Consider the following 23649-nt stretch of genomic DNA (forward strand, 5'->3'; position numbering starts at 1 on the left):
CATCTTGCTGAATCTTTCAAGAGATCAGGGCCAGCACTGATGATTGTTATAAGGATAGGCAGATCTCTTTGTCATAGGGACAATATACAGTATATAGATCCTTCAGCTCTATAAATGCATGATCTGCACCCTGGACATTCTCCTTTACCTTCATCTGTGCCATGCTCCTCAATCATTCTCCTTCTCTTCTTTCCACCGCCATTTCCCTCTCTGGTCACTATCATTATTTTCTATCAATGTCTACTCCACCTCTCTTTGATTGCCCCCCCCCCCCCTCCACACCCCTTCATACCTTCTCTTACTTTTGGTGCCTTGGACCACATCATTCTTTACCTTCTCTACTTTTACTCTTCTGTCATTGATCAAAGACCACTGCCATGTCATCCATACACAGCTCTCAGACTGTGTATACATTGTGGCTCAATGCCGGGGCTGGAGATGTTCATCCTTCCAGACTCCCCCTCGTCTTCTCTCATAGGGCACATCCGAGTCAAGGAGGAGCCTAGAGGAAGCTTCCCCAGCTCTGTTTTACTAGCATGACAGGTAATAAGGGATGATGTGGGTTCCGGCGATTGGGGCAGGGGCTGAATGCGCGTCGCTAGCAATGTTACTGGTGCCCCTCCCTCCAGATTACACCAACTGTGCCCAGGGCTGGATGCCCAGTGCTATCAACATTATGGCGCCCTCCATCCACCCCTTGTCCCAGCCCTGGAACATGCAGCCCGGGCCACCGGGTAAATGCTTGGCGTGTCCTATGGCCAGTCAAGGCCTAAAAGCAGATACAGGCATTGTCAGAGGGAGTACTTTGACACCTGTAAGCATTACACATACACATTGGTTAGCATGTATGCCCTTAAGATTAAAAAATATACCTGATGTTTGGTCCAGTTTAGGTGAAACCATTGGCAACCACTATAAATCTATGCTTATTGTATTAAAGGTTAGAAAACAGAAACAGTTTAAGTAAAGGTCTACGCTTTGTGCAAATACCCTTTCAGAAATAATGAAAGCAGTGAAGAGGCACGGCATTCTATAAAAAAGGTCTGCGGAAAGTGTAAGGAAATGTCAGTCAAGGAAAAATTGGAAATCATTGATGCATAGAGGATTTTTTTTATAGTAATTACAAAAGGAGTTGAAGGTTACTTCATGCTTATAGTTAAGAATTCAAGGGGAAAAAACCTCATGCTAGCTATTTAAAGTGAAAATATCAATGTGTGCTATAAATGCATGATGTGGGTGCTGAAAATGTGAACCCCATGGCCACCAGTTGGTTAATAGAAGCCAGCAGGATTATACATTTTTTTGGTTTAATCCACTGCATTTTTTTTAATGTTCAATATATTTATTGAAAGATTTACAGGATTACAAGAGTTGCATAATCATTGTTGTCAGCAAAATAATAAATGTAATTTAATAACATCATAATATCCACCTTAGCTCCAGAAAATTGTACCCCCTTCATAACCAGGCCATTTTTTTGCTATTTGGCAAAGTGCTAACTTAACTGCCGATTGCGTGGTCATGCAATGCTGTACCAAAACGAAATTTATATTATTTTTTTCATACAAATAGAGCCTTCTTTTAGTGGTATTTGATCACCACTGTTTTTTTGTTATATAAATAAAAAAAGATAGAAAATTTAGAAAAAAAACTAATATTTTTAAAAATATATCCAATAAATGTAAAAAAAAATTAATTTTTGTCAAAATGTATTCTGCTGTATGCTTTTAACCCCCCTGACGGTATTCCCGAGTCTGGCTCGGGGTGGAATTTTCATACCAAAAGTGGTATCCCCGAGCCAGACTCGGGACCGCATCGCTGGATCCAGGAGGAGGTTTACTTACCTTCTCCCTCGGATCCAGCGTTGTCTCCCCGCTGTACGAGCGAGCCGTGTCTCGCTCGATGCATCACATCGCCGATCTCCGTGCCCTGCGAGCGTTGCGACGCACGGGGACGGAGATCGGCGCTAAATTCAAAAAGTGAAACAAACAGTAAACATACAGTATAATGTAATCTTACAGATTACATTGCTGTATGTAAATATTTCACATCCCCGTTGTCCCTAGTGTTCTGCCCAGTGTCCTGCATGCAGTTTTATATTATAAAAACTGTTCTTTATGCCTGGAAACTGGAGATTGTCCATAGCAACCAAAACTGTCCTTTTACATCAAAAATGGTTTTAGACCAGCTAGAAAACAGCGATAATAAATTGGAATCACTCGCAGAATTGAGCGATAGCGATTTGTGGGGAGATCCGTCATCAAATACTGAAAAGTAATGACAGTGACAATTCTGCAACTGAGCAAATTTCAGTGTTTTTGATGTAATTACATTATTGAATAATTTTTATTATTGTTATATTATTATTTGGTACAATTATTTATAATTATTTATTATATTATAATTTATGATTTTATTTTTCAAACTTTATTATACCCGGGATGTCTGCTAGACTCTGGTTTGGACAGATTTAAGTGAGTTATTCCTAAGAATTGCAGGACTACAATATAAAACGCCAAATTTTCATGCAAAATAATGGTACCGCTTTTAGCACCTAAAATCCGAAATAATCGTACCGCCAGGGAGGTTAATAAAAAAAAAATCCCAATGGGTGTACATTGATTAGATTTTGTGAAAGTTATAGTGTCTACAAACTATGGTTTATATGCTGGAATTCTTATTTTTGTTTATTCTTTTTACAGTACTAATGGCGGCTTTTAACCACTTATAACGGGACTTTGATATTGCGGCGAACAATCTGACACTACCTGACACGGGGGGGGGGGGGGGGCTGACTAATTGGCACTGACATCACCAGTGACATTATTACAGTGATCAGTGCTAAAATATGCACTGTCACTGTACTAATGACACTGGCTGGGAAAGGGTTAACGTCTAGGGCAAACAAGGAGTTAAATATGTGCCTAATTATGTGTAATGTGAGTACAGTGTGCTGCTTCTTACTAATAATCTCTCAATTTCTGACAGAAATTGACAGATCCCTCCCATGTACAGATCACTGTGTTGAATTTCAACATAGAGATCTGGTCTGTGAAGTTACACAGTCAATGAGCTGTAAATCATTGGCCAGGACTTGCTGACAATCACAGCAAGAGCCGGCCGGGGGACGCGCATGCATGCACCCTAAACCTGGAAGTAGGCAGCGACGTACAAGTCTGCAGTACAATGCGGGCGAGCGGGCGTTAAGTGGATATAAATGTAATATGATAAAATGTTACCATCGGCCCATTCGGTTGGCTATTTTGTTTACCAGAATGAGGCCGGGAAGTCTGGCCATCTTCATTTGGAACTGAGGCCTGGTCTCCTTGCAAGCCACGGCTCCGTCGGCCATCTTTAATATGAAAATGAGACTGACAAGTCTGGTCAGCTATTTTGGAATGAAAAGGAGGCCTGATTTGATCAGCAGATTTGGGGCTCATTCCCCCTTATATGGAGTGGTTCAACAAGTGTTTGGGTTGCTTTTAACATTGCTTGGGAATGTATTTGATATCAAGCGCATATTGGTTTTGAACATGTGAGTAGTTTTACGTATCTTTTTGAGCCTCAATAAAATTTTATACGATTTTACGCTATGTGAATTTCCCCATCACAATTTCATGGTCACTTCCGTGGAGTGTATAGAGCAGTGGTCATCAACCATGTCCTCAGGGCCCACTAAAAGGCCAGGTTTTATGTATTATCTTGGGGGAGATACAGACTAGAATACTGAAATCACTGAGCAGCAAGTGATATCACCTGTGATGTATTTCAGTTATCTTGCAAACCTGGCCTGTTAGTGGGCCCTGAGGACACGGTTGATGACCACTGGTATAGAGGACACTGACTGAATGCATGCTGAAAAGCTGGAGATGGTGAACTCTAACCAGGGGGTGCTCATCAAGGCCCTGGATGACGAGATACCAACTTCAAGCTGATTTTACTCTGTAGTAGGGTCCATTTTGCTTTGGTAAGAGTCTAATTCTTGTGGGGATGTTGGTTCCCCAGGGTGGTCACAAATCCTGGCTCAGCACATCAGTTTCTGGCATCACAGTGGAATTATTACAGCATCTACACATATCTGAGCTTCTACTTTTGTCACTGAATGCTTATTTTACTTACTTTATTGACTTCACTATCACCAGTTTTATTTTTACTGTTTTCATATTGTTGAACTTTTATATTTGTCACTGTATTTTGAATTTGTTTACTTCATCTATGTCACTATATAAGATTGTTTTATTTTATGTGGTAGCACGGCAAAGCATTTATACTCTGTTGTTTGCACACTGTCTGACCTCTGAACCATTGGGATCCATACAATGTGATTTGTGTGTCCTCTAGCTAGTAGTGATATTGGAGGGGTTTTTGAAGTCGGACTACACTGCATCTGAGCACCACAAGCCACAATTTCTATGTAATTAATTTTGATATTTAAACTCCCCCCATCCATTCACGTCTTAATGTTTTATTTTGATAAGTAATCAGTTTGAAAAACACCCCCTAGCATTTCTGGCCATCTTGCGTAATAGCACATGATTCATATAGCATTTACTTCCTGGAATCCACCTGCCCATAGCTTGGAATTGCAGGCAGGAGGGTGTGAATAGCTAAAAAACAAAACTCCCCCCTTCCTGAAGACTCCTGGGATATATGACATTATGTACCCAGCCCCGGAAACCAATAAGTAACTGAAGAAATGTAAAAAAAAAGTTTAAAACAAGTACTCTCCACAAAGTTTTATTAAGGTTTTATAAAACAAGCAAGACAACAAATCTAGATAGATCTTCAAGAGATAAAACTAAGTTAAATCAAGAATGTTACAGTTAGGAAGGGGTAACCATCCCTATGAGTAAAATGAATCATTCAGTATCATGAATACGTATATGTAAGTAGAATAGAGTACAGCAGAACATCAAAAGTAATGTGTAAGTTTAAAAGGGTCTGAACAATCGTGGTAAAGGATATAGTGGGGTAATTAGTCCCTATTTTAAGTACCGTATTTATCGGCGTATAACACGTGCCGGCGTATAACACGCACCCCATGTTTAGGAGGGAAATTTAAGGAAAAAAACTTTTAGGAGGAAAGTTTAAGGGGAAAAAAAACTTACATTTATATGCCCATCAGTGTCCATCTGCAGCCTTGTCCACCATTGCAGCCTTGTCATGCAGCCTTGTCCACCATTGCAGCCTTGTCATGCAGCCTTGTCCACCATTGCAGCCTTGTCATGCAGCGTTAGGCAGCCTTGTCCATCATTGCAGCCTTATGCAGCCTTGTCCACCATTGCAGCCTTATGCAGCCTTGTCTACCATTGCAGCCTTATGCAGCCTTGTCCACCATTGCAGCCTTATGCAGCCTTGTCCACCATTGCAGCCTTGTCTTTTATTTGTCTCTTTTTTATTTTTTAAAAATGCCGCTGCCGAGATACAGAGCCGGATGTGTATCTCGGCGGCGCACGGTAGTTCTTGGCGGCCTCAGGCCGCCTTCGGCTCTTCTCGGCAGCTTTTGGCCGTTCTCGGCAGCTTTCGGCCGCCGAGAGCGGCTGAAGGCAGCCGGAAGCCGCCGAGAAGTGCCGAAGGCGGCCAAAAGCTGCCGAGAACGGCCGAAGGCGGCCCAAAGCTGCCGAGAATGGCCGAAGGTGGCCGGAAGCTGCCTTGAAAAGCCGAAGGCGGCTGAAAGCCGCCCAGATGCTCAGAACTGCGGGGGACCGGCGTATAACACGCACCCGCGATTTTCCCCTGCTTTTAAGGGGAAAAAAGTGCGTGTTATACGCCGATAAATATGGTAGTTATGAAAGAAGTTGGCAGGTTAAGGATGAAAGCAAATAACTGTTGATATTAGGGATCAAGGCCCATGAAAATGAAAGACAGGAGAGAAGGAAAAAAGAGGGGATAAGGTAGAGGGGTGAGAGAGGTGTATTTGTTGGGGATAGGTTGAGCCAAACGACCCCACCTCTTTCAGATGTAGTTAGTATGTTGGGAAAATAGATCGGCCTAGGGTATGTGTTGCTAAGAGTTTAATAAGCAATGGGGGTTATTTACGAAATCCACTTTGCACTGCAAGTGCACTTGAAAGTGCACTTGGAAGTGCAGGCGCTCTAAAACTAAGGGGTAAATCTAAAAAGAGTGGACGCTCTGCTGATTCAATCATCCAATCATGTGCAAGCTAAAATGCTGTTTTTTATTTTCCTTGTACTCCTCGGATCTACAGCGACTTTAATTTCAAGTGCGCTTGCAGTGCAAAGTGGATTTTCCTTTAATAAATAACCCCCAATGTGTTGTGCTTAAGTGAAAAAAATTAAAATAAATAATATATAGTTTAATAAAGTGCAAAGTTAGTCCATGTGTCTTCAGTACGGCACCAATGTAATGCCTTCACAGTATAATATGTGCAAAAAATTCTTGTTCACTTAATTCCTCCACCTTGTGAGTAGACCACCACCATAAGTATGGATGTACTCTTACCAGAGAAAGTTGACCACCTATTGCAGGGGGTGAAAAGGGGCTCATGTATCTCATATGCTCCATACCCAGTCACTCCTAAGTATTTCTAAAGCAGGGGTCTGGCGGCCCTCCATCTGTTGCGAAAACGACTAAATCCCATCATGCCTCTGCCTGCGGGAGTCATGCTTGGGACTGTCAGCTTTGCAATGCCTCATGGGACTCTTAGTTTTGCAATAGCTGGAGGGCCGCCAGTTTGAGATCCCTGTTGTAAAGGCATTGTTTCCTGTTATTGTGTTTGGATTGAGCCTACGATTGTTCTGGGTGAAGTTTTACTGTAATGGCATGTCAGTGCATTACTTAAATAAAGCCCATTTTAGAGGATTTTACACTATTTGGCGTTATCTCTTTGCTGATACATTGCCCTGGACACCACGATCTGGGACTGGAAGAGTATCGTTTTCCAGTGGCATCTGGATGATTTCCCTCATCCTTTGTATGCTGAGGAGTGATTGGGGGTGGAGCTTATGAGATAAATGAGCCCCTTTTGACCCCCCCATAATAGGTGATCAACTTTCTCTGGTAAGAGTACATCCATACTTGTTGTAGTTGTCTATTCACAAGGTGAACAAGAATTTTTGCACATATATAATACTGTGAAGGTATTAAATTGGTGCCATATTGAAGACACGTGGACTAACTTTGCACTTTATTCAAATATATAATATTTTTTATTTAATTTTTTTCACTTAAGAGCAACACATTGTTTATTAGACTTGTTTATGTGATTATATCTAACATTAGTGGTGCTGCTATTTATATGATACAGAGTTTGCATACATGAGCACAGTTTTCTTGCTTTTTATTTCTCACAAAGAGTTTGCCATACGTTGAGTGAAATCCTGTGGCTTTTTGGTAATGGAGCCAACAGGCCCAGGTGTGGGTAAATTTGAAAGGGGTATCATGAGATATACTAATGAGCTCTTCCTTTTCCGTGATTTTTTTTAATGCATTTTAATCAATCAGTAAGTGTAGGAGGGTCTACAGAGCCCGGCCTTACAGTTATGCACATTCTGGCTTCATTAACCAGGTGCATAGCAAGATGCATAGCAAGAGATTTATGATATGCATTCTTACAGAGTGATGTGTTATGAAGGAGGAATTGAGCTGGTGTGAAGTCTAGGACGTATGTGGTAATTTGAGTGATGACATCATGGACTTCCTTCCAATAAGCTAGTTAAAGGTCCCGGTGAGGAGGAAATCTTTAACTTCTTGCTAGCCATGTGAAAGTTCTGGAGGAATAAGATAAGAGGTAATGCCTTATAAGACAAAGAAGTGCCAGTAGAGGAGTCAAGTAGGGGATTAATGGGTAAATGACAATCCCCTCCCAGAACAAGGATACCTGCGTGAAAGAACGTTAGAAGGTTCACCACTGTGCAGAAGAAAGCTATTTGCTTAACATTCAGACTGTATGCATTTTCTAGCGTGATCGGTCTGTCTCAAAACTTTCCTTTGATGAGGAGGCCTTCATTGTCTGCTAAGGTTTTGGTTATTTGCAGGGGGACGTGTTTTGAGATAAGTATAGAAACCCCTTTAGATTTCAAAGCTTCATTTGTGGCATGACATGTAGTAGTGTAGGGTCCATTGGTGAGTTTGGGAGTGCATCCCATACAAGAGTGGGTCTTTTGTAGAAATATTACTTCCGCTTTAGGTTTCCCCATAGAAAACAATAATTTCAAAAAATTTCTGATACATTGAGACCCCGAGCATTGAGAGAAAGAATCTTCAAGGTATGCTAATGGACTTTAGCTGTGTTGGGGTTCACCTTGACTAAGTAAAGTATAGTGAATGGTGATAGTGGTCTGCCCTACCCAGGTCGTACGAAGCAGTAAAGAAAGGTGGAGAAGGTCTGAGAGAGACAGAGGGGGTGGTGACCTGGAAAAGAATAAAAATAAAAAGGGGAAAAAGTAGTGGGGGGGGGGGCAGTAGGAGGAGAGGTGGAATATAGGTTAGGGGGAATTGAGGGAGGGGTAGAGTAAAGAGAGTTTCTCCCTTAACTGAGCTTTAATCCGGAGGTGGGGAAGAAAAATGCTAGCCCACCCTGAACTCTGAGTAGTATCCAGTTAGTGTGGGAGTGGATTGATGTAGTTAGTGATTGGAAGACATGCACCAAGATTGCTGTGTTTGGGATGTGGAAAAAGGTTGAAACTGTTAGATGCTCCCCCACTTTTCGAAGGGAAAAAGATAGCAGGCGAGGCAGCAGTTTCCATAGGGAGGGGAAAAGGGAGAGGATGATGGGGTGGTAAGGGGGTATAGGGAGGGCATAAGTCATGAGTTCCTATGTGGAGGTTGTGTACTCCGCAGGTCTTAAGCTGGAGCAATAGTGTATCAAGGGGAGCAATGTCTTCTTGCATTGCCAGGTACTCAAAATAAAGAGGTAAAAAATGCAAGTAGGCACTTTGACATCAAGCAGGCCAGTGTATGGATTCATTATCCCTGTCTGAGAGGTGTATAGAAAGGGAAAGGTGAGGAAGCAGGAGGTTGGGGATGAGTAGATGTGAGAAGGTGAGGAAGAGATAAGAGGGAGGAGAGGGGTATGGGGGGATTAGTATTATGGGTATGAGGTTAGGATAAGGCATATAAGCTATGATAAGTAGATTTTTCTGTATTTGGACAAGGTGTATATATGATGATGCTCGCTCTATCTCAACTTGACTAGGTAGTCTCTGTCTCACTTGCTGGTCAATAGTGCATTGAACTAATGACTATGAGCAGGAGAACGTTTTGATAAAATTATCAAGATCACCCACCAGATTCCCCCTATAGCTAAAATCACCTGGTGAGCTGCCCCTTAATACAAAGGCCAAAGTGTTAAATACATATTTATACAGTGCCTTGAAAAAGTATTCATACCCCTTGAAATTTTTCAAATTTTGTCATGTCACAACCAAAAACCATAAATTTATTTTACTGGGATTTTATATGATAGACCAACACAAATGCCGTGTACACACGATCGGACTATCCGGCCGACCAGAGTCCGCCAGACAATTCAATCGTGTGTGGGCTCTAGCGGACTTTTTCTTCCCAAAAGTCCGGCGGACTTAGAAATAAGACTTGCTTCAAAATTGTCTGCCAGACTTGGCTTTTAGTGGACAATCCGTTTGTGTGCAGACTAAAACCGACGCTAGGGCAGCTAGGGGCTACTGGCTATGAACTTCCTTATTCTACGTCATCACGTTCGAATCCGCCGGACTTTTGGAGTGATTGTGTGTGGCCAAGTCCGTTCGCTTGAAAATCCGGCGGACCTCAGCTGCAAAGTCTGTCGGATTGTCCGCTGGATAGTCCGATCGTTTGTACGTGGCAAAAGTTGCACATAATGTGAAGTAGAAGGAAAATGATAAATATTTTTCAACATTTTCTACAAATAAATATTTGAAAAGCGTGGGGTGCATTTGCATTCAGCCCCCCCCCCCCCCCCCCCCGCCATTTAAATACTTTGTAGAACAACCTTTAGCTGCAATTACATCTGCAGGTCTTTTTGGGGATGTCTCTACCAGCTTTGAACATCTAGAGAATGACATTTTTGCCCATTCTTCTTTGCAAAATAGCTCAAACTCTGTCAGATTGGTTGGAGAGCATCTGTGAACAGCAATTTTCAAGTCTTGCCACAGATCCTATCCTTAGTTGGATTAAGGTTTGGCATTTGATGGGGCTATTCTAACACATGAATAAGCTTTGATCGAAACCATTCCATTGTAGCTCTGGCTGTATGTTTAGGGTCGCTGTCCTGCTGGAAGGTGAACCTCAGGCCCCTATGTTTGGCTCCATCCATCTTCCCATCAACTCAAACCTTAATCCAATTGAGGATGGGATCTGACCAGCTTCCCTCTCCCTGCTGAAGAAAAGCACCTCATCAACATGATGTTGCCACCAGTATGTTTCATGGTGTGGATGGTGTGTTCAGGGTGATAGGCAGTGTTAGTTTTCCATCACACATTTTGCTTTTAGGCCAAAAAATTCAATTTTGGTCTCATTTGACCAGAACACCTTCTTCTACATGTTTGCTGTGTCCCCCACATGGCTTCTCACAAACTGCAAACGGGACATCTTATGGCTTTCTTTCAAAGATGGCTTTCTTCTTGCTACTCTTCCATAAAGGTGAGATTTGTGAAGTGCACGATTCACAGTTGTCCTGTGGACAGATTCTCCCCCCTGAGCTGTGGATCTCTGCAGCTTCTCCAGAGTTACCATGAGCCTCTTGGCTGCTTCTCTGATTAATGCTCTCCTTGCCCAGCCTGTCAGTTTAGGTGGACGACCATGTCTTGGTAGGTTTATAGTTGTGCCATACTCCTTCCATTTTCGGATAATGGATTGAACAGTGCTCCGTGAGATGTTCAAAGCTTGGGATATTTTAATATGACCTAACCCTGCTTTGAACTTCTCCACAACTTTATCCCTGGCTGTCTTGTGTGTTCCTTGGCCTTCATGATGCTGTTTGCTCACTAAGGTACTCTAACAAACCTCTAAGGGCTTCACAGAACAGCTGTATTTATACTGAGATAAAATTGCACACAGATGCACTCTATTTACTAATGAAGGGACTTCTAAAGGCAATTTGTTCCACCAGATTTTAGTTAGGGGTATCAGGGTAAAGGGGGCTGAATACAAATGCACGCCACACTTTTCACACATTTCTTTTTTACAAATTTTGAAAACCATTTATCATTTTCCTTCTACTTCACAATTATGTGCCACTTTGTGTTGGTCTATCACATAAAATCCCAATAAAATACATTTACGTTTCTGGTTGTTACATGACAAAATATGGAAAATGTCAAGAGGTATGAATACTTTTACAAGGCATTGTATATATAAGTATTTAATTTCGATAATGTCACTGTGATCAAACATAATCTAATGGACTTTTCTTTTACCTAGGTGAAATGTAGTCTCACCAGTTTACAGAACAATACAAGCTGTCAAGATGGTGTATGGAGAATTCTTCCATCGAAATAAAGGTGATGAAGAGGTGGTGAAGCTAAATGTTGGGGGCTTTAAGCAGTCAGTAGCCCAAAGAACTTTGTTAAGATTTCCTCACACAAGACTGGGGAAACTACTCAATTGCCATTCAGAAGAAGCCATACTTGAACTCTGTGATGACTATAATGTTGTTGACAAGGAATATTACTTTGACAGGAACCCTTCCCTTTTTAGATATATCTTGAACTTTTACTACACAGGAAAACTCCACTTAATGGAAGAGCTGTGTGTGTTTTCATTTTGCCAAGAAATTGAATACTGGGGTATTAATGAACTTTTTATTGATTCTTGTTGTAGCAACAAATATCAGGAAAAAAAGGAAATTATCTCAGAAAAGGATTGGGATCAGAGGAGTGATGTCATCAGTGTGGGCTCCTCCTCTGACCAGTCCTCTATTTTTGAGAAGGAACTGGAGTTGTTTGATTCCTTAAAGTTTGGAAACCTTCGCAGAAAAGTATGGATCCGTCTGGAAAACCCTGCTTTTTCTTTATCAGCAAAGCTTTTTGCTATTTCTTCTTTAAGTGTGGTCTTAACGTCAATAGTAGCCATGTGCATCCATAGCATGCCAGAATTCCAAAAGCTGGATAGCAATGACCGAGAACTTGAAGATCCAGTCCTCGCAGTGGTGGAAATTATATGCATTGTTTGGTTTACTACAGAACTTGCTCTTCGGCTCTCTGTAGCTCCTTCTCAGAAGAAGTTTTGGAAGAACCCTATGAATATCATAGATTTTGTCTCTATAATCCCTTTTTTTGCCACCCTGGTTCTGGACAGCCAGGATGAAGAAAATGAGGGCATTGAGAACATGGGTAAGGTTGTCCAGATCCTGCGACTGATGAGGATTTTTAGAATTTTAAAACTTGCAAGACACTCTGTTGGGTTGAGGTCTTTAGGAGCAACTTTAAGACACAGTTACCATGAAGTTGGGCTTCTGCTCCTATTTTTGGCTGTTGGGATTTCAATATTCTCAGTCCTGGTTTATTATCTGGAAAAAGATGATGAATTATCCACTCTTGAGAACATCCCTATCTGCTGGTGGTGGGCCACCATTAGCATGACTACAGTTGGCTACGGAGACACTCACCCTGTTACACTATATGGAAAGCTTGTGGGCAGTGTCTGCATTCTTTGTGGCATACTAGTAGTTGCTCTTCCAATAACAATCATTTTTAACAAGTTTTCTAAATACTATCAAAAGCAGAAAGCAATAGATGTAGATGGCTGCAATGAAGATGAACAAAAAGAAAAGTTTAATGACCTTCCTTATTTTAATATAAGAGATATATATGCAAGAAGGATGAATTCCTTCATTTCCAGTCTCTCGTCTGTAGGGATTATCGCAAGTAATGACTCCACAGATGCCTCTAGTATCCAAGAACTTGATGATGCTTATATTGCCACATTTAAATGACAAATATGGTTCTGTCATTTGCCATGCTTGTTATGATTTATCATCATCACTGATTACTACCTCCTCATTTGAATTATGTTGGTTAAGTCCACCCAGAACTGATTATTCAGTGCAGGTTGGAAAACAGCTTACTACAACATAGTATGCTGACTGTTTACATTTTCCAATGGCTTTGGCCATGTGCTTATTACATCACCACAAATGTGCCCATTGCTGTCGTATTTATGGGAAACAAGATTGCCACCCATGTGTATGTAGAATTAATTGGGGTAAAGGGTAAGACACAATCAGGGCAAACAAATTTGCTTTTACCCCCCCCCCCCCCCCCATCAGCATACACTTACTTTTTTTTGCCTTTTCACCATGCCAAAGTACTTCTGGGTATGAGAATACTTCTGGGAATGGAGGAGCATGTGACTCACTCCCTGGTAAAGTGTTGTGCCAATCAGCTCTGTCACACAGGATAGCCCAGTGTAAGCTATGGCTCTGGTGAGTTGTAGCTGACATGTACTTTGCTTCCACTCCTGACAGCAAAAACAGAGGTGGAGGGCAAAAGGGAAGGTGAGTTTATGTGTATGTGCAGATCAGAATTAAAGTGGCCCTATTGCATCACATTTTTTGGGCAAAGCACAGATCCATTTTTAAGTAGTAATTGCACATTCTCTTTAGGCCTTGGATAGTCTGCAACGAAAACAATCCGGTACCTGGGGAGCTCAGCAATGTCTCCATTACCCTGCACAGCAGATGCAGCCTCCAGAGTGGCTGATTGTATGGTAGTTGTTGTTTTGCATTTATAAATTGATGCACAGTGCCTGCATTATGGTAGCTTATAGGAAATTACAGAAAACCTTATGTCCCAACTGCTCTGTAATGCCATAAGAGGTTACAAACACTATCCTACTTATATGCAAGATGAACAGTGTAGCTGAGGCATCCTTGAGTCTTAGCCCTTGTACACATGGTCGGAGATTCCAATAGAATGTGTCCTACTGGACCGTTTTGTCAGATAATCCGACTGTGTGTGGTCTCCATCGGACTGTTACTCCGACGGACCAAGTTTTCCAACTTATTCGTAAAATTTTGCGACAAAATGCTCAGATCGGATATACTCCTATCATGTGTAGCCTACTCCGATGGACAAAGTGCCATGCATGCTCTGATCAAATTCCTAGACCAAAGCTATTGGCTACTAGCCTGAACGTAGTCCCGTCGTGACGAAATAACGTCATCACGTTATGTACAATTGGATTTTCCCACAACTTTGTCCGACCGTGTGTATGCAACAGTTTCGGACAAAATCCGTCAGACAAAATCCAACGGATTTGGTTGTCAGAATGTCCGATCATGTGTACAAGGGCTAAGAGGTACTTGTCTACTGTTTGTGTGGTATTTGTCGTCTGCCTAATCCTGCCTGTATATTAGTTATTCTTTAAACATAACGCCAAAAGATCACTGACATCCGCTGCAGGAGAAATTGGGCCAGGGGCTCCAGTGGGAGATAATGCCAATGATGTCAAGGGAGATCTAAGTAACCACTGTGTTCTATAGTAGCTTCAACCCAGTCCAGAAATGTCAGCTTTTGGTGGACCTTCCTTTTAGAAAAAACCCTCACTTCTGAAATACAGTGGCAAGAAAACATTGTGAATCTCTGTGAAAATGAGAAATTAGAACTGTCTGGGTGTTATCAGCTTAAATACATTGTGTTTGTCAATTGTTGTGACTTCGCTGAGGATCAGATCACATTTTATTTGATTTCGTCCGCCTCCGCAACAGTCCAATTCTGCAGACGGAGGAAAATCCTATTTTTCTATCCGTCTGCAGAGCGGATCGGACGAACACGGACACACGGTCCGTGCTCGTCCGATCCCCATAGAGGAGAGCGGAGATCTGACAGGGCGGTCCCTGCACAGTGTGCGGAGACCGCCCTGTCCGCAGCCAGCTCAGCTGGGACAACGGAGCGATCCCCGCTGAGTGAGCGGATCTTCACGGGGCGGATCATTACTGATCCGCCCCGTGTGAAAGAGGCCTTTCTCTTTTCTTGCCTCTGTATTTTGGGAATAACTGGCATTTTAATTTCTGCTATAATTTACTGAACAAAAATAGCTGTTTTCAGAGCTGCCTCGTTTTACTGAGTCTGGTCTATAGTGTCCCTTTTGGGACCTCCTACTCCAAACACACTTGTCTACATCTGTCTGCCTTCTAATTCTCAATTCTTTTAGTAAGGACACTTTGATGCAAACTAAAGCCTGGTACACACTTTATGTTCTTTTTCATTCAACCCAGAGGTAGAGATAGGCCAAACACCCCTCCTGTTCGGTTTGCAGCAGAACTCCTGAACAGGGAAAAAGCTCTTCCCCAAACAGCGAACTCCATTGAAGTCTATGGGAGCTGAACATGAGAAATCAAAAGTGCCCATTTTGAAGGCTTATATGCAAGTAATTGGTTATAAAAGGGATGTGGGGGTCTGGGTACTGCCCTGAAGGACATGTATCAATGCAAATATTATTTTAAAACAATCTTTTTTTCAGGAGCAGTGATTTTAATGATGCTTAAAGTGCAACAAAACAAACGAAAAATTCCTTTAAATATAGTGCAGTGGGGTCCCCGTTAGTCTGCCTGTAAAGTGGCCCATCTGCAACATATATGAAGTCAAATCATATTTAAATTGACTCTTGGTTGCAATTGCCCCCGGCTATTGAAAAAAAAAAAAAGTTTGGCGTGGGGTTCACCCTCAAAATCCATACCAGACTGGTATGGATGGGTGGACGGGACCCCACGCCAATTAAAAAAAAAAATGGCGTGGGATCCCTCCAAAAGCCATACCAGACCCTTATCTGAGCAACAGCCTGTCAGGTCAGAAAAGAGGGGAGAGGGGCATGAGCGAGTGCCCCTACCCCCTCCAAACCATACCAGACCACATGCACTCAACATGGGGGGGAGCATTGGGGCTCTGCCCCCCCACCCCAAAGCACCTTGTCCCCATGTTGATGGCCCATGTGTACCACGCTAAAACTGTTACCCAGTGTGCTGGAGCCAAGTCTGAAGATACCAACATTACCAGCCAAAAAATACTAGGTCCCACTGTTATACTTTTAAGTTTCTTTGGTACGGTTAGCATCAAGAAAGGCTTGTTTTTATTTATTGCCCTGGCTAATTACGAGAAAGATGTCATTTCATGGTCAAACATGGACACTGTATACCAGGCCAGAACAAGGATGCTATGAAAATAGACATTTACGACAACCACAATATATTACAAAATGTAATTATTTGGATCAAACTAACTGATAAACAGGATATTATAAGAATTACAGAATCTCTTTAAATAAGGTCCCAATTGACCACTGTTTCAGTCTTTATAGCACTTATATCTCAGGGTATGACTTGGCCATATTTTAGTAACATATATTGCTACTAGACTATTATTGCAGAAACTACGTTTTGTTTTGACAAACTGAATATTTTGCTTCCTGTTTTATTTTTCTACATATTTTTTCTATGGAAAAAAAAATTCTAAAAATAGTTTGTTAAATAGCTATCATATTTGTTTTACTTGCACTTCAAGCCCTTTATGCTCATTTCTCATGTGCGTGCTGGGAAATTGTAGATTTTCCCAAATTTCTTTGTCTCTGGACATATTTCTTAATATTGTCATGGGGAATTTACTGCTAATGTAGAGTCAGACTGCACTTTTTCAAAGTACTGAAGAACTGGTATTTCATGAAAACCCTTGTAGCAAGGTATCTCCCGGAAAATGTCCTCTTTCACGTAGGGCTTGTTCACACCACAATTTCAGCTTTCCAGATGTATTTTTGAATATGCATTTACATGTGTTTTTATGAATTCCAGTGCATATTTTTCTCTTTTTTACTTTGACACTTGAAAAATCTTTATTTTCATTAGGATAATGTGCATTTGGTGCATTTATATACATTGTTATGCCTTGTGGACAACAAAAAAAAATGCAGTAGTTGTACTTTTGTTGAAAGCACTGGAAGTGACCGCACTGGTGTCAACTAGGTCTGTTGGACTATATGACAAACAATGTGCATGAATTCTGGATACAGTTAAAAATGCACTGAAAAGCATCTGGTGTGAACTAGCTCTGAAAGAGACACTTAAAAAACAGACCTTATAGCAGGCTTAAAGTGCCCATACTTTACCTGCAGTAGCTCTCATGAGATCCGCTCATCAGATGGCCTACCTCCCCAGCCACTAGGGATGCACATGAATGCCCCGTACACATGGTTTCGGATTTTCTGATGGAAAATTTCCAATGGGAGCTTGTTGTCGGAAATTCCGACTGTGTGTAGGCTCCATCAGACATTTTCCATCGGAATTTCCGACACACAAAATTTGAGTTCTGGATCTCAAATTTTCCAACAACAAAATCCGTTGTGTACACAATTCCGACGCACAAAGTTTGGAATCAAGCAGAAGAGCCACAGTGGCTATTGAACTTCAATTTTCTCAGCTCGTCTTTTTAATTCACAGGTTCACAGGTTTCAAGCGCATCCCATTGATACTAATACCACTACCAAGTTAAGACTTCAGATTGCAGAAATGCCAGTTTAGTTCATATAGAACATTATATATATATATATATATATATATATATATATATATATATATATATATATATATATATATATATATTATTTTTTTATCAGTGCCTATATAGAACATCACAGAATAAAACATGATGTTATAGTTGTAGTGAGAGAGGTGCAGATTGCTAAATGCTTTGGGGCCGCGTTTTTGCGAAAAAGACCTCTACATTTTATAATTGGTTATGTTGCTTAATGGAGACCCTTAATTTTGTAATAGATCATGTATTGCAGAACAGAAGGTTATGGAAAATAAGCATTTTTCTGTTTATTTTGGAAGTTTTAATATATTAAAATTAGGGCTGCAACTAACGATTATTTTCATAATCGATTAGTTGGCCGATTATTGTTTTGATTAATCGATTAATCAGTTAATAACCTTAAAAAGAAAAAATGGGTCAAATTGACATTCATTTTCAACCACAGTGACAGGAAAATTTGGAAATAATAGAAAACTTCTCGGTCAAAGGAATTTTCAGTGTATGTGGTTTTTGTTGAGGAATGAAGTGAACATTTCAAACAAAATGCTTTTATTCAGCGAATGTACAAAGATTTTTCTTCTGAATATTCTCACCTGAAAATTGATCTGTGAGGCCAGCATAAGGCTCGGTACACACCTATGCAGTTTTTGCTTTTGATCTGTTTCTGCAGTGCTTTTTGCTGTGTGTTTTGATTTTTGCGCACGTGATTTTACTGCAATTTGCGCTTTTTGCATTTTTTTTGGGCAGATTAAAAAACACAAATTGCTGCAAAAATGCATTACATTCTTTTCTGTTAAAGTATATTGAACCAAAAAAGCACCGTTTTGCGTTAAACGTCCCTGACCCTTTCCAAATATGCAGCGGCTGAAAAAAGCATAGATATGAACGTGTCCCATAGGAAACCATGTAAATGAACTGTAGTGCGTTTCTGCAAAAAACACCAATAAACATATAGATGTGAACCAGGCCTAAGACGTTTAGTAACAATGGGGTTAAAAAGACTAAAATTAGCCCTTTATAGTACAAAAAAAGCAGATAATCACTACTGGAAGTGGGTAATTTTTTTACTGTAGAACAGTGAGGCCGCGTACACACGCGCGGACTGTTCGCCCAACTTTGTCCGTCAAACAGTTTCGGCAAACAGTCCGCTCAAAATTAGCATGGACGGACATGGCCACACACGACGGACGAACAGTTTGCTGAAACCGTGCGCGATGACGTGAACGGCACGTACGGCGGGACGAAAAATACGACGTCCTATACACTGCATTATAACTTTCGGCATGTAAATCCTTTCTGAGCATGCGCGGAACTTAGTTTGACGAACAAGCCTACACACGAGCGGACTGTTCGCTGAAACAAGGTTTCAGCGGACAGTTTTTCGGAAATTCCGTAAAACCTTGTTCGTCAAACTGTCCGCTGAAACTGTCCGCTGAAAGCCCACACACGAGCGGACTGTCCGCCCAAACACTGTTCAGCGGACAAAGTTGGGCGAACAGTCTGCCCGTGTGTACGCGGCCTGAAAGTAATATTTACATTAGTGATTATATTTTTGTACTATAAAGGGCTCATTTAAGTTCTTTTTTAACCCCATTATGTTACTGGCCGATTAATCGATTATGAAAATAGTAATCGATGAATTTCATAATCGATTAGTTGTCGATTAATTGATTAGTTGTTTCAGCCCTAATTAAAATGTAACTTCTAATGCTTTATTTTACTTTTAAATAAAGTAGGAAAGGGTACACACGGTCGGAATTTCCTTCAGAAAAAGTCAGACGGAATAATTTCATCAGATATTCCGATTGGGTGTGGGCTTCAACAGACTTTTTTTTTATTTCGAAAATTATGACGGACCTAGAAATAGAACATGTTTTAAATATTTCTGACGGAATCAATTTCTATCAGGAAAACCGTTCGTCTGTATGCTGTTCCGACAGACCAAATGCGACGCAAGGGCAGCAATTGGCTACTGGCTATTGAACTTCCTTTTGTAGTCCCGTCGTACGTCATCATGTTCTAAACTATCGGACTTTGGTGTGATCGCGTTTAGGCAAGTCCGTTTCAGCAGAACTCGGAAAAAAGTCAGAGTTTATTCTGACGGAAAAAACGGTTGTGTGTATGAGGCATTAGGCTTTAGGCCCCATTCACATGGGTGCCTCTGTTCAATCTCAGCAAGGGAACCATGGAATAACCCCTGCTGAATTAGATCAGTACGGAGTCTTGTGATGGAGATAAAAGAGCCCCATGTAACCCCCATGGATGATCAGATTTAATCTTTTCCCGCCGATGGTGCACATACACTATATTGCCAAAAGTATTGGGACACCTACCTTTACATATACATGAACTTTAATGGCATCCCAAACTTAGTCTGTAGGGTTCTGGGAAAGGTGTCCACAAGGCTTAGGAGTGTGTCTATGGGAATGTTTGACCATTCTGCCAGAAGTGCATTTGTGAGGTCATGCACTGATGTTGGTGAGAAGGCCTTGCACGCAGTCTCCACTTTAATTCATCCCAAATGTGTTCTATCGGGTTGAGGTCAGGACTCATCCATGTCTTTATGGATCTTGATTTGTGCACTGGTCCAAATCATTTGGTGGAGGGGGGTTTATGGTTTGGGGTTATATTTAAGGAGTTGGGCTTGGCCCCTTAGTTCCAGTGAAGGGAACTCTTAAGGTATCAATTTCATGCTCCCAACTTTGTGGGAACAGTTTGGGGATAGCCCCTTCTTTTTCCAACATGACACCAGTGCACAAACAAGGTCCATAAAGACATGGATGAGCAAGTTTGGGGTAAAGGAACTTGACTGGCCTGCACCTCAACCCGATAGAACACCTTTGGGGTGAATTAGAGCGGCGACTGGAAGCCAGGCTTTCTCGTCCAACATCAGTGCCTGACCTCACAAATGCGCTTCTGGAAGAATGGTCAAACTTTCCCATAGACACACTCCTAAACCTTGCAGACAGCTTTCCCAGAAGATTTGAAGCTGTTATAGCTGCAAAGGGTGGGCCAACTCAATATTGAACCCTACAGACTAAAACTGAGATGCCATTAAAGTTCATATGCGTGCAAAGGCAGGCGTCACAATACTTTTGATAATATAGTGTATATGCGACCTCGCGCCGGGTGGGTGCGCACATTGTGCTCTCCCAGCACAGTCACTTAGGGAGATTGGAATACTCCCGATGCATTATTGCGATCAGGAGCTTTCCAATCATGTGACTCCCAGCATTTAAGAGCTCTTAAAGAGCCAGGAGGTGACAGCAAGAAGGGGGTTAAACACGTGCTTCTGGTTTTTTTAGTTTGTTATATCCATTCAGGTCCACAGAAGCCAGCCTTAATGCAAACTTACTGAGTTTGGTCCAACGAACCAGAATAAACCTGGATGGAGGAAAAAATTATGGAACAGACCCGTATGTGACATCCGTTTCCATTCTCTTCTGACTCAGCAGGGGACCAGTCTATGGAATCAGACTACAGCCATCCATAGGAACACATTGCAGTTTTTGATCTGTCTAGTCGAAAATGGACTGATTGGTGTGAGAGTGGCTTTATTGAGATTGATTCTCATATCTTGTCCTAGTGAATAATGGACATCTACAGTGGGGATCGAAAGTTTGGGCACCCCAGGTAAAAATGTGTATTAATTGGGCACCCTGCAGAATTTATAGCATGCACTGCCCCCTTTGCAAAGCTGAGACCTGCCAGTGTCATGGATTGTTTTCAATCATCGTCTGGGAAGACCAGGTGATGTCAATCTCAAAGGTTTTAAATGGCCAGACTCCTCTGACCTTGCCCCAACAATCAGCACCATGGGTTCTTTTAAGCAGTTGTCTAGAAAACTGAAACTGAAAATAGTTGACGCTCACAAAGCTGGAGAAGGCTATAAGAAGATAGCAAAGCGTTTTCAGATGTCAATCTCCTCTGTTCGGAATGTAATTAAGAAATGGCAGTCATCAGGAACAGTGGAAGTTAAAGCAAGATCTGGAAGACCAAGAAAAATATCAGACAAAAGCATTTCAAAACCCACGTTTGACTGCACGATCCCTCCAGAAAGATCTGGCAGACACTGTAGTTGTGGTACACTATTCCACTATAAAGAGATACTTGATGTTTAGGTAGTATATATATGATAGTGGCAAGTAAGAAAAAGAGAAAAATACAAAAAGATGTTTTGCACGGATCAATTGAAACAAATAGGAAAATGAGAATAGGACGTATAAAGAGATACTTGTACAAATATGGTCTTCATGGAAGAGTCATCAGAAGAAAACCTCTTCTACGTCCTCACCACAAAAATCAGCGTTTGAACTTTGCAAATGAACATATAGACAAGCCTGAGGCATTTTGGAAACAAGTTCTGTGGACCAATGAGGTTAAAATATAACTTTTTGGCCGGAATGAGCAAAGGTATGTTTGGAGAAGAAAGGGCACAGAATTTAATGAAAAGAACCTCTGTCCTACTGTTAAGCATGGGAATGGATCAATCATGCTTTGGGGTTGTATTGCAGCCAGTGGCACAGGGAACATTTCACAAGTAGAAGGAAAAATGGATTCAATAAAATTTCAGCAAATTTTGGATGGTAACTTGATGCCATCTGTGAAAAAGCTGAAGTTAAAGAGAGGATGGCTTCTACAAATGGATAATGATCCTAAACACACCTCAAAATGCATGGGGATTACATCAAGGGGCGTAAACTGAAGGTTTTGCCATGGCCTTCACAATCTCCTGACCTCAACATTATTGAAAATCTATGGATAGACCTTAAAAGAGCAGTGCGTGACAGACTGCCCAGAAATCTCAAAGAACTGGAACACTTTTGTAAGAAACAATGGGCAAAGATACCTCAAACAAGAATTGAAAGACTCTTGGCTGGCTACAAAAAGCGTTTACAAGCTGTGATACTTGCCAAAGGGGGCAGTACAAGATATTAACTCTGCAGGGTGCCCAAACTTTTGCAGATGCCATTTTTTTGTTTTCTGTCATTTTGAAAGTGTAAATGATGGAAATAAAATCTAACTTTTTTGGACATATTATAAGAATGTCTAATCTGTAATTTTATGCCATTTGGAGATTTTTCCATCTTTCCTTGGCTTCGTTATGCACATTAATACACATTTTTACCTGGGGTGCCCAAACTTTTGATCCCCACTGTAGACAGAGGGTGAAGGAAAATGTCCATTAGGAGCACTGATGAGGGTTTTAGCATTCTCCATTTCTACAAAAAAATGTTTTGCTGTGTTCCTCTTGGAAGTTCCTACTAATTTCTTGTCTTGGTGATACATTATTAGTGATAAAAAAATGTTGCCAGCAGGTCCACAATATTAAAATTAAAGCGAAATATTTTTATTACAATTTTCTGCATGCAGTCTATGATCTAACACCCTGAAAAGTTGCATATCTGCCCACTTCTTTCACTGCAATGTTAAATCATGCAAATCTACAACACAGCTTTTGGTGCAAAATAGGGGAAGCCCATATGGTATTAATGGAAGCCAAGCTTTTTATTTATTTTTATTTTTTTTTGGTTCAGACCAGCTCAGTTATAACATGTTGAGGAGGAGAATTGGTTGAACACAAATTCTAAATTTAAAGGAATTGCAAACCAATTTTTTTTGTTTGTCATACCATTTTATACTTACCTGCTCTGCACAATGGTTTTGCACAGAGCAGCCCTGATGCTCCTCCTCTCAGGTCCCCCCACTGTCGCTGCTGGTTCTTCCCCCCTGCTGAGAGCCCCCAAAGCAACCTGCTCATTTTAGGGGCACTTGTGCAAGCTCAATCCCGAGTCGCGCTCTGTGCGGTGTGTCCATTGATGCACAGAGCGTTGCTCGGCCCCACCTCCCCACCCTCTGCTCACTGGCTGTGATTGACAGCAGCAGGAGCCAATAGTTCGGGAGATAAGGGGGGCTAGAGCTACACGATTAATCGTCAAGAATCATTCACGATTTTTTTCCCGTTGCGATCTTGACAAAAGCGTTTCACGATTCTTTCTATGCAAAGAATTCTCTCTGCTCTTCTGAAGCCACAGCTGTCAAAAGAAAGGAAGAAAAAAAACAGGCAGTCTGCCAAGAATCACAACATTTTTTAGCAGTGGAACTTAAGTATAAACATTGTAACAATTTGTTAAAGAAATAGACTTCTGTGTGTACATGAGGAAAGTTT

The 23649-nt window shown here is 41.3% G+C and overlaps 1 protein-coding gene across 1 annotated transcript in view; it reads left to right on the plus strand.

Moving 5' to 3' along the window:
• The window catches only part of KCNS3 (potassium voltage-gated channel modifier subfamily S member 3), a 173001-nt gene that overhangs the window by 139768 nt on the left and 9584 nt on the right, over window positions 1-23649 (plus strand). The window contains exon 2 of the mRNA XM_077488822.1: window positions 11380-12848. Within this exon, the coding sequence (XP_077344948.1) occupies window positions 11426-12848 (1423 nt within the window). The 5' untranslated portion in view covers window positions 11380-11425. The remainder of the gene's footprint in view (window positions 1-11379; window positions 12849-23649) is intronic.

Source organism: Lithobates pipiens, unplaced genomic scaffold, assembly GCF_037356315.1.
Source record: "Lithobates pipiens isolate NorthernLeopardFrog02 unplaced genomic scaffold, aLitPip1_a1.2 Scaffold_18, whole genome shotgun sequence".
Classification (NCBI taxonomy): Eukaryota; Metazoa; Chordata; class Amphibia; order Anura; family Ranidae; genus Lithobates; species Lithobates pipiens.